The sequence below is a fragment of the Ruditapes philippinarum genome, unplaced genomic scaffold (assembly GCF_026571515.1).
Source record: "Ruditapes philippinarum isolate M1 unplaced genomic scaffold, ASM2657151v2 ctg848_1_1_1_1, whole genome shotgun sequence".
Taxonomy (NCBI): Eukaryota; Metazoa; Mollusca; class Bivalvia; order Venerida; family Veneridae; genus Ruditapes; species Ruditapes philippinarum.
The window spans coordinates 39110-52292 of NW_026860662.1; the positions used below are offsets into that span (position 1 = coordinate 39110).

General features: G+C 34.6%; 1 protein-coding gene across 1 annotated transcript; it reads left to right on the forward strand.

Annotated features, from left to right (window-relative positions):
• Window positions 1-578: 578 nt before the first annotated feature.
• On the forward strand, window positions 579-7960 carry LOC132712950 (uncharacterized). Its single transcript, XM_060695389.1, has 6 exons — window positions 579-652; window positions 2846-2953; window positions 3345-3438; window positions 4158-4282; window positions 5077-5229; window positions 6935-7960. Exons 2-6 carry the CDS (start codon window positions 2896-2898, stop codon window positions 7636-7638), a joined length of 1134 nt encoding a protein of 377 aa, XP_060551372.1. The 5' UTR covers window positions 579-652; window positions 2846-2895; the 3' UTR covers window positions 7639-7960.
• The last annotated feature ends 5223 nt before the right edge of the window (window positions 7961-13183 follow it).

Sequence of the window (13183 nt, forward strand, 5' to 3'; positions counted from 1 at the left end):
GAATAATATCATATTAACAGCAATGTCATCTATGGCTTTACTGGAGCATTATCATTTTCATAACTGACATATTATGTCATCAATTACTAGACTGGAAACAATATTATTATTATTATTATTATTTCTTATTATTATTATTATTATTATTATTATTATTATTATTATTATTATTATTAAGACAACATTCTTGCTGTTATGAAAACAGATTATTAGAAGGTCTTCAATGAAGTAGGCATTTTTTCTTTGTTGTGTCATTCTTTTTATATATGATACTATGAAACTGGTGAGTGTACTGTCTCCTCCGATATATATTTAAAAATAAATTCATATAAAGCAAAACAACCTTCATAAAACTGTAAAAAAATCATTATCATAGATAGTCCTAAAATGATCCACATAATTATAAGTAGGTTGGAATAAAATCTCTTTTTAAAGGAGTTTTTTTTTTCTTTAAGTTTGAGCTCCGGTTAACTGTATAATACATGGTTTGTATGTAAGATTGACCTTAATTCCACAAATAATATATATTTTAATGGCATGCAGCCTGTACATAAGATTAATTGCGATTATTAGGTTTATGCTAACACTTTTAAAAAAGATTAACCGAAAATACATTCAGGTGTTTAAATGTGTTGTGGAACATTTAATGTAGGTGAGTACATAATTATATATATTTGTTTATTCAGAATACATAAATATCATTTAATTTTATACCTATACGTTTTCTTGTCACTTTATCTGAAGAAAGTAATACAGAATGGCACTTCATACATTGTTTTGCTCAAGGCGCGATGTATGTTAATACACATATCCTTATAGTTCAAATATTTTACATCTTATAATAAAAAAAAGATCACACGAGTGTACTATTCTCTATTCTATTGCAATGAATTAAATCACTTTGGTTGATTTTGTTTTATTAAAGTTGCGCCCACACTCATCTGTGGACTTGTTGAAATATAACTCGAGCAGTTTTCCTCTTCCGAAAATCATACGCATGCGGTGCTTCATTTTGTATAGTGTCTTATAATGTTATATCGGGGACAGGACTGGTAAATAATTTGAAAGTAAAATAACCTATAAAATGTCATTTTGTTTTAATTATCACATTATTAAAACAGTTAAATATATATCTTTATCATTTACATATTCCTCTTAAATATAATGGAACGATTGAACATAGAATAAATTAAAGTGTGAAAGTTAACGGGTTTGTATTATTACGCAGAAAAAAACAAACTCTCTTCTCATGGACCTTTCTGTCAAGATTGCTACATTTAGTTACAAGATGAACATATGATATATGAATATAAATTTCTCGTACTTTGATCTGACCATTATATACCTTTACTATTCTTGTGTAACGCTTTATTGATATTCTAAATCGGGCACATGTTTTTGTTAACCCGATTTAACTTAATCGGGTTTTATTCAAATTCTGTGCTTGCTTTCATCGTACGTTTTAAAATAAATAACATGTATTTTACGGATGTCCGATGTTTTTTTTTTGTTACAGTTATTGTATTACTAAGACCATATAGTGTCTGATAATGGTCACTCATGCCCTTCAGTATATCATTCACATTATTAATGCCCTGCCCAATCCGATGGTATAAAACGGAACAAAAAATGTGAAGAATTTGTTGACATAAAATGAACGTACATAAATAATACCAACAGTGATGATTTATTAACACCTAATTAATATATAAGCATCCCACGTGTTCATTTTAATATTGCATCGAATATATATAATCGATTAGTAAAAAATAATAAAAGTACAATATAAGAAACATAAATGAGAGGAGGTCGAGTATTGAAAACAGCGAAGTTGTTATTGTATTTCATGTTTGACAAGTCTTTAACTTTCGACAAAGGTTTGTTGGTATAAACAGTACGTGTACCGTTCACCGATCATTATATTGGCTGATAAGTTTTATACATATTTATCCCTAAATCTGTAGATCTATATATTTGTTTTCATTATATATGTATCATGTTCAGCTGACAATATGCCGTATTTGATGTTTTATTTCTTATGTTTAACTTTTGTTAAAAATCATGCACATATGCTAAATATGTTTTATTGTTTAAGGTGACTTATAGGCCCATTAGGCCGGGTGTTAACTGATTGATTGGTTTAAATTTTCAATAAATACATATATTGTATGATGTGGCACATACCACTATAATAAACAATTTAAATGTCTACATTATGAAAAGCATAACAGTGGAAAGTATTATAATAATTATGATACTGTAACACGAAACAAAGAAAAGGATAAATAAGTGTGATTGGAATCAGGTTATTACATAATTATATGGAATCTTTATAAAAAAAATTAAAGCTAGTATTTCTCTTTGCATAGTTCATTCTCTGTATACAATAAACTTGATTTTCTATCATTTGGTACTGATATCGATATTGATATTGATACATGATGACGTGATAAAATATATTTATATGTATGTGATTGATCCAATATAAAATATGTTATGTTTCGTCCTGCTCTCTTTACAAATGCTTAGTTAATATGTTTTAATTTCTTATTTTTATAGTATTTACGACTTCAAATAATTTATAATCTTTAATTTTTCATCTTTAATAAATCTTGGTACACAGAACAAAATTCAGCTTTGTCACTCATTCAGTTGTACAATGACATAACTTCCTAGTTATGTATAAAAGCTATATTGAAATATATCTATCTATAATGACATATTTTGTAAACTAATCAAAATACTGTAAATTTATCATAAAAAATAAATCATTTATTAAAACTATACGAGACACTCGGATGAAACAATACACTAACTATTATTGTCAGGATTGCTTTGTTTACAGGTATGTGATGACAGTGATCAGTACCAGGGGTCTCTAGAGATTTCCTCGTCATGATGACGTCAACAATACTACTATACCTGCTCGTGCTCTCCATCACTGTTACCACAGGTACATCCTCCTTATATAACTCAACACCTATTTGTTCTAAGTAAATTATATTTATATACATGTATTATAATAAAATGATTGTCTGAAGTCATACACGTCGAGCGAGTCATTTATTTATCACCACTGTAGATTGTAGCCCGTCATGGGACTTAGGTTTTCCAGGTTTGGAAGCTAGTCCGCATCGGTAGCTTGTTCTACACCGCTATACCTCCTGGAACCTCCTGCCTGAAACAATGCAAGCCGGGACAGCTAGGTATCCCCGTCGTTTAAGTTGGTATATGACCTTTATTATGCAAATGTGACTCTAAAATATCAGCATGTGTCACTATATGTTTTCTGGAAAATATTTAAGATTCACATTGTTTGATTTTTATTTTCGTTTGCACTTCAGTGTATAGCCAGTGTGGTGGAACAGCTCTTGTCTTGACTGCAAACAGTACATACCAGAACTTTACATCTCCTAACTATCCTACATCTTATAGCAAGTAAGTTTTCATCGTATTATTATATATATCACTCACATAATATATACTCTCATACTGTTTTTAATCAATCTTTTATTATTTATATCTTAGATCAATAGGGACAGCATCGAAATGGTGATACAGGGTCAATGGTTCGATCCTAAGGCGAGGCGTAATTTCTTTGTGACTATTGACCTCATTCATTGAGTCTAATGGTTATGTGTCTCATTGCTAATTCGGTAATTATGAGGGTTAAGTCATCATTCACTTGCGAAGAAGCTCGTAACTACAACTTAGTTATCAAGGAATATTGGTTAGGTAGAAGGACAGTCGAGATATGACAAAAATCAAACAGCATTTATAACTGATATATGTTCATATACGATTTCGGCAACGTACAAAAGAAAACCATATTTCATTGGAAGATGGATTATCCGTCATCCGAGATTGCACATAGATATAATTGAGTCGTGTCATGACAAAACCAACATAATGCGTTTGCGACCAGCATGGATCCAGCCCAGCCTGCGCATCCGCGCAGTCTTATCAGGATCCATGCTGTTCGCTATCAGTTTCTCTACTTGTTATACAGTTGGTAAGCGGACAGCATTGATCCTGATCAGACTGCGCGGATGCGCAGGCTGGTATAGATCCATGCTGGTCGCAAACGCATTATGTTGGTTTTGTCATAACACGGTTTATATGCATGTAACAACAACAACAATTGTCTATTATTTAAGTCAACAGTCGTGTGAATGGCGTATAGAAGCAGACGACAGTAGTCACGCTATCAGACTGGAGGTTTTTGAAGCAGATATAGAGTATCATGCCAAATGTGTCAACGACTACGGCGAGGTATTCGATGGTAGGTCATATCTGCTGCTGATATAGTAATTGTCCTGTCTTGTTTTTTTTTTTATCTAAATTGACTGCCGTAAAAGCTGCAAAATCATTCAAGTCCTGTGAATAATAAAGTATATAAACAAAAAAATTAACAAAGGGGTGGGTTGACTTTGAAAGAAGCGTAGGATTAGTAAGCCATTAGCTTAGTTGAAACATATTTACTGACGGTCGATAGTGAAACAAGATTTTGAAAATTATATAATCACTTCTGAGCCAGCTTCACGGAGCGAGCCAGTACTGTTGTCATATGAAAACCAAAACTTGGGTAGGTCTCTATAACACTGCTGTATGGAATCAAACGCACTTTTGGGTCCCACAGCAAAGTGTGTAACGTACTTAGGGGTCCAACACCAAAGTACGTCAATTTTAACCACAAAAACGAGTTACACAAGTTTTCAACATCGGACAAACGGCCGCACTGTGGTCATAAAATCTAAATAAATAGAAATGAATGAGATTTATGTCAATGGTAAACTAAAAAAAAGAATAACAATATATTAAGTCGGATAACAATAGCAGATGATAGTAGATGGACCCAAAGTTCGTTTGAACCTGGGATGCGTTGTGACAGATTTCGAACCAGTAACCCATTGGTTGAGAGGCAGACATCTTAACTACTAGGGCACCGCTCCCCTTAAAATAGAGAAAAACAGAATCCCTAAAGAAAGCCCAACACGGCAAAATTGTTAAATTAAGTCATTCTTATATCAACATATTTAATATAGTTATACCTTTTTATAATGTATGCTTTTATAGGTGATAACGTAAACGCTACGTCACTAGGAACGTTCTGTGGTACGTCTACCCCGAATTACGTCACTACTGATAGCAACATGACTGTTACCTTTATCTCGGATTATAGCGTCACGAGAACTGGATTTGCAGCCAGATATATATCCGGACCAAGATGTAAGACTTGTAAATCTCTGTTACATCCTATTTCCTTTTGTCGGTAATGTTTGATAAGATAACGGTCGTTAGACAAATAATCTCAATGCAAGCGGTGAATAACGTTTCTGCACAATTGACAGTTAACTCTGTAGCTAAGTTCAAATGCCACTAATTTTGATAATCGCCCTTTCTGGTGAATTTAGTAGAATACTATTCTTTTGTTTAAATGTTGAGTTTTGCTGAAACTGGTGGTAAAGGAAAGTAGCTTGCACCACGGGATTTAATTGTAATTAAAGTCCGTGCTTACACTTACTGCATAAATTGATAGCCAGACTCAATCGAACCGAGCCTTTGATGTTGAAAATCTCAATTTGTTTGTACACCATTATTTGATATGTGTCCGGAATTTTATCGTAGATTTTACAAGATGAATTGCGCACGTGTACAATGATACGATATAAAAATGAAATATCAACAAAACACAAAATCATATCGTGTTCCCTTTCTTTTCCGTTTTTATACGATAATGTATTTGATTTATTAACTTTAGTTATAGACACATCCAATCGTCAGGTAGCTTTCATCATATGTGCTAGTACTTATGATGGACATAAGTATAAAACATTTTTCTCATTCAGAATAATTATACCCCCGCACAACAAAGTTGTAAGGGGGTATAATGGAATCAGCTTGTCCGTCCATCCGTCCGTCCGTCCGTCCGGCTGTCCGTCGGTTTTTTCTTGTCTGCCCAATAACGTAAGATTCCTTTGACCCTTAGTCTTCATATGTGGCATGGAGGTTAGTCATAATTAGTAGATGACCCCTATAGATTTTGAGGTCACTAGGTCAAAGGTCAAGGTCACAGGGGCCTTGACTTCAAAAAGCTTGTCCGCCAAATAACTTAAGATACCTTTGACCTACAGTCGTCATATTTGGCATGGAGGTTAGTCATGATTAGTAGATTACCCCTATTGATTTTTTTAGGTCACCAGGTCAAAGGTGAAGGTCACAGGGGCCTTGACTTCAAAAAGTTTGTCCGCCCAATAACTTAACATTCCATTGACCTACAGTCTTTATATTTGGAATGCAGGTTAGTCATGATTAGTAGATGACCCCTATTGATTTTGAGGTCACCAGGTCAAAGGTCAAGGTCACAGGGACTTTGATTTCAAAAAGTTTTTCTGCCCAATAACTTTAGATTCCTTTGACCCACAGTCTTCATATTTCGCATGGATGTTAATCATGATTAGTAAATCACCCTTTTGATTTTGAGGTCACTCGATCAAAGGTCAAGGTCAAAGGGACTTTGACTTCAAAAAGTTTGTCCACCCATTAACTTAAAATTCCTTTGACCCAAAGTCTTCATAATTGGCATGGATGTTGATTATGACTATAAGGTGACCCCTATTGATTTTGAGGTCACTGGGTCAAAGGTCAAGGTCACAGGGACCTTGACAAAAAAGCTTTTCTTCTCAATTGCTAAAGAATGTCCTGTCCGCAATGTATTGATTTTGACATTTTCTCATTTGAAGCACGTAGAATACATAACTTAGCAATGCACTGGCTTAGTAACCTCAGATTTGGCAGGGAGGTTGTCCTTGAGCTCTAAATGGCCACTGTTGATTCTGACAAAGTGGTATGCGGGGGTATTCACGCCTTGATAGTGGCAGTGCTAGTTATATCATAAATATTTTATATCTTTTCTTTCTTTGCTTTAATTTAGCTAGTCTATTAGATGACGAAGAGGAAGCAAAGGGGATAATGTTGTTTATCATAATTGGCGCAGCATCGGGTGTAGTTGTTATTTTAATTGTCACTCTGATAGTTTGTCACAAATGGAAGAAATCTAAGAGAGCAAGAGAAAAACAAGCGTGTCAAATTGAAGTACAACCGTTCCATGTAGCCAGCAAATGGAGTACTCGCAATCGTGGTATCGATGCCCCACCTATGTTTGGAAATGGAGGAGTTTCAACGCTTTCCCCGCCTCCACGATACAGTGACGTTGGGCTACATCCGACACCAGGAAATGCAGCAGGACAAACTGATGGGGTACCAAATACACGTTTCGTCGTTCCAGAAAACTTTCGAATGGCAACAACACAAATAGGTGGCACCACTAATGGAGTTCTTCCAAACGGAAATGCTGGTGTTGTTACGACGAATATTACAAGTAACACACAATCAGACCCCTTGCCGAATGACAATAACAGTCCTGAAAATCCAACCGTCCCACCTCTGAACCTGGCGGGCCAGTCGAGTTCCTCACCTGTACCGGCCCCAGCACCGGCACCTGTATTAACAAATCAACAGCCGCCTCTCATGCCACGGCGTAATGTTCCTGGTCAAACTCTCAGTGAAGCTCTGTCTAGTAGTGATGACGATTCAGATACAGATTCTGATGACTCATTTGACTATATAGAAGCATGAGAAGTTACTTAATCCAGTTTTGTTTATATTCATTATTACAAGCCTATCATACAGCTTAAATGGATTAACTTTATAATATTACGGCGTTATGCCCCATGACAAATCTACATTTTATTCAATGAAAATACAGAAATAAAATAATCTATATTTCGTTTCAAAGAAAAACTATCATTGACTTGTTATCATATGCTCTTAGTATCATTAAGAATCTTTAACAGTGAAACCAGTCTTTATCCTGCTATTGAAAATAGCATGTGATATCAGCTGATATGTGCTGGATTACGCCTTTCCGGATAATCCAGCCATTACTTCACATGGTTCAACAATGCGGATGAATATAAACGAAACTATTTTTTTAATATTTCTGTTTTTGTTGTATGTTAATGTGACTGTCTTCTTTAATGTACAATATAATAAAACAATTGTCTGTGTACGAATTTTAGCATGCAAATGAAGACCATGTGCAGTGTTTAACATTTAGAAGCACTACAAAATATATATTTTCCCATCTAATCCGGGTGTGCAAACAAACTTTTACCGTAATAGCTTCACGGTGCATCACAAAAGAGTAATCATCTTATAACAGATGATACATTTTTTTTATAAAAAAAGCCATCCGTGATGTAATTCGGCAATTTACTGCTAAATTTGGACTGCAACTTAAACCAATGTTTATTGATATTCGGATGACCGAAAGACCGAGTTAGTCTTGTAAACAGAATGTGTACTTTCGATATCGCTACAATTAGGTTGCAGACATTTACGATTTTTACGCTCATTTTTGATCGTGTAGAAATCAAAATAAGAACATAACTATCTTTCATTACTCCACTGAATAAAGAACAGAGCAATAAAACAAATATCACACATATTTACAACTTACGAAAATTCAACAAATATAATGCAATAGCACATGTATGCCAACAAACTATTTAAAGATCCTGTATGTTGTAATTAAGGATGTGACAACACTAAAGTGAAATTTTATATTTGTAAATAATTATTCTTCTAAAAAAATTACCAAACATCCAATAATATGTTGAATATGTACTGCAAATGTTTATTCGCATTATATGTAATCATTAAAATCTATGCATTCATTTGTTATTGAAACATTTGGCTGAGACTTTATCTGAAATAGATTTCTATAACCTTTTATTTACATGAAATGTAAATTCGAAAATATCTTTGGAAATAATGTTTTTTTTTTTAATTTTTGGTCATTTGGATTATAGCATCAATCATTTTTTTAATGGGAGTTAATGGTTTTTCAAATGCATTCCTTTTTGTAAAAGCCTACATATAGCAGGGGTGTTCAATTATGAATGTAACGAGGCTAATATCTCGCTTTTTAGCACGTCTTCCACGAACAAGGTGTATGTATCACATAGATGTAAGCTGTCATTTTATACAATACATGTGTAAATCATTTCAGCCAAGCTTTGACAATAGCTCGATTAACGCTATCTTCTCGTGTATACTAAAGCTAAAATGGTTGGGAAAAGGTCTCTTCCACTAACCAAAGAGGGTCCTATATCAAGAACCGCTGTATTATTGGTATACAGGTGAAATACATATTAAATGAAACATGTCGTGTTTATGGAAACAATGCACATTCATTTACATCTGTGACACAGTGGTGTAAGAAATTTAAAAGTGATGTGGATTAAGTAAAATATGATCCTCAAAAACTACAACTTTGCCAAAAATGGATGAAAAAGTAAAGGATTTGATTGCTTCTGATGCAAGATTTACAACAAAGTACAAAGCTAAATGCGTTGGTATCTCTGTAGGAGCCTCTCATGCAATTCTCAGACGTGATTTAAAAACGAGAAGGATAAGTGCCATATGGATATCCCATCTCCTTACAAAGAGCATTTCCTTTCTCGAGTAAGAATCTTCGAACAATTGTTAAAACAGTTCCCTTAATGCAACAATCGATCTTTCGCAAATATAATCACTGGCGATGAGACATGGGTTCACTTTTATGGCCCCAAGCGAAAGATACATGGGTAATATTACACCTTGCCTAGAAAAATGATCCATGAGCGTCAAATAGTTTACCAATCTCAAGGTCCCGCCATTCAAATTGCCGTATTAAAAGGTAAATCTGTAATGCCCAGTTTTATAAAGATAAAGTCCTTCGAAAATTAAAGAAATATTCAAAAGCCGTCGACAACCAACTGATCTCTGTGGTGTTAGGTTGTTGCATGTCAATGCTTCGTCACACAAAGCGCCCATTGTACGAGAATATATGAAACGCCCTCTCGCCAGATCTTGCCCATAGTGACTTTTTCCTAATTCAGAGGTTCAAAAACACCTTGCCGGAAGAAAATTTCAAACGCAAAAAATCTCGGTTCGGCTATTTTCCAGTGCCTGAACAGTATACCTCGAAAAGATTATGAAAACGCATTTAAAATTTGATTAAAATATTAAAACTAAGTATATCACATGGTGTAGAATATTCTAAAGGATTGAGATAATGATTTTGGCACTGTTTGTTAAGCATTTCTGAAAATTGACCCTGTTGAATTCATATTTAACACCTCTCGTATCAGATGCAAATCTCAGGTAACAAAAGTCAAACTTCATATTGTATCTAATAAGTCTGTTATTAAACATGTTTTTTGCTCAATTTCGGTAAGAAAGCCGACATGCATATGAATAACAAATATTAAACATTGACTGCAGACCATTTGAAGAGAATGATATAAATACCATGTCGTCTGCTACTGTGGGTGAACCTAGATCCACTCCGTACATGCAAATACCTAAACCACTACCCTATAATTCGTTGGTAAGTCCATTTTGTACGCAAGCTAAAAATTCGACGAACATTTGGCCCCCTGTCTTGTACCTTGAAGATCATCAAGCCATCTTGTTTTTTTATACAACCCTGCGTGTTTGTATACAAAGAAACAACGTTGAGTCAATTCGGCTCTTATTTAAAAGTTTAAACAACAACTCCGAACGCGAAACACCTTTTTAAAACTACCACTTCAAGAACTTTCATAACTACAGAGGTCAATATAATTGCACAGTAGTTGTCAATGTTGTCTTCTCTTTAACATCTCGTTTCATGTTGTCGGTGACGTAACTTTAGCTAGAATAGGAGACATAACGCCACTATTAGTTGTTCATATTGTAAATTGTCATCTCCACCCACTTTTCCTCTAGGACATGAACTAATGGCATCGTTCACAACTTCCTGCAAGACGATGACATCCAAATCCGCAGTTGACTGAATTTAACGACCAACCAAGTCTTCCAGTCTTTATCAAAAATTTTTTAAGGGGGGAAAATTTAAAAAAAATCCTCTTTTCCCAAAATGGTTCACTAGGTTTTAACTACATTTTAACCCTCAAAATCCATACATATAGTTTCTTTGTTTACCCGTCAACCATTTTCCTTTTTTTGGAAAATGTTTGATAAGAGTTGTTACAAAAAAAAACAATGGGGGACGCATTCATTTTTGACTCGGCATTATTTTTTTATGACTCGGCATTTTAAAAAAAATTATATAACAAAATCTACAGACTTTATAGTACAAAAAGAGTTTGTAAGTGATTATCGTATAAATGAGGTAGTACGTATGTCAACAAAGCAGCAAAGAAAACGTCAGAAGGTACAGATTGGTTCAAATTCAAGTGACACTGAATACATAGAAATAAAAATGGCGGCCAGCGCCGATGTAAACAATAAAAAGGGAGCGAAATCTAATTCACATTCACATTTCCATCAAACTGCATAACTTCGAACCCGTTTGGGGTTACTCGTGATCATCACGTTGGTGCCCAAGCACAGCATCCCAATCATACAGACCCACATAAGCTCTATCATGACTATATATCTGCTAAACTCGATTATGTAGTCAGTAAATTATCCAAACTTGATTATATAGATTATATAGAAACAGATATTTCCACAAATAGAATCCAAATTTTCGAAGCAAAATCACAAATCCAAGACGTTATTACGAGTTAAACTCTCGTCAATGACAAATATGACCCCGTCATGTAAACTCAATAACACACGATAAAAATATCCAATGTATACAGGGTGAAATAAAAGTGCTGACAGGCAGAAATATGACTTTAAGTAAACAATTTGCACAACTTCAAGATGATATCACAGATCTCCGGTGCCGTTCTATGCGAGACAATATGGTAATTTTGGGTATCTCTGAACATCCAAAACAGCTGCAAGATTCCATTGGCGGAGCCCCTTCAGTCCCAATACACCCACAACCTGAACCAATCGAGGTTGAAGAAAGTGGAATGGAAACATCTCTACCTACAATGGTCACAACTCCGAACTCATATGCAGGGGTTGCTGCTCCCGAAAATTGCTCTGATAAAGTGTATGTGTTTTGTGAGAAAGTTTTGAATATCAAAGACGCTAGATCCTGCATTCGCATTAATCGTGCCCATCGGTCTCCGAGCAATCCCATTACAGGCAAAACAAGGCCAATCATCATTAACTTTGACACTGACTCAAAAATCTTAGTTAAGGTTGCCTTTAAATCTGTTAAACTCAAAGACACCCCATATTCAGTGTTTGACCAGCTCCCGAAAGAAGTTCAAGCACGTAGGAAGCAGCTTATCCCGAAGATAAAGAAATTACGCGAAGCTGGAAACACAGCTTATCTTGTCAGAGATAAGCTGTACATTTACAATGTGCTTTACTCTCCCGATCCCAACCATACTACGTAGGACGGACGAGAAGAGTGTACCAACACTATAAAGTGTTTAGAATTGAGTACCGCTCAAGCCGGTGCTAGGGGGCGTGAGGGATGTTGCACTTATTCATTATCCCTCATGTACAGACTTAATCAAACCGAGTCTGCAATTCTTATGTTATTTTGTTGTGATTAATGATTTCGAGGGATCACTTTGTTTCCAGAATTTTTTATCAATCCTATCTTGGAATGTTGAAGGATTAAAGCAATATTTAACGGACAATGAATTCTTAAACTTTGTCACAAATTTTGACTTCATTTTTGTTAGTGAAACGTGGCAATGCATAAATGATGAATATTGTATTGATGATTATGTTTCGATATGTGTGCCTAGGCCTGAAAGTGTAGCATCAAACAGACATAGTTATAGAGGTCACGGTGGTGTTTGTCTTTATATTAGAAACATCATACAAAATAGCATTACTGTTCTTGAAAAACACACAGCTGGTTTTATAGTTGTCAAAGCATGTAAAGATTTCTTTTGTCTTGAAAATGATATTTGTATATGTTTTGCATATATTCCACCAAATGATTCCCCTTATTGTAGACTGCATTAATTTGGTTATTTTGAACATTTAGAACATTATATTAGAAAATACAACGATCTTTATAAAATGTGTGTCATCGGTGATTGAAATGCCAGAACTGCAGATAGAAATGATTTATAAGTGTCATCGAGTGTGTTTGATAAATATGTTCACACACTTGACCAAAATACGGAAGAGTGTCCATTACTTTTAAATATTAGGAAAAGTGAAGATATGATTTGTAATGCGTCTGGATTGAAATTGCTTGATATCTGTCGTA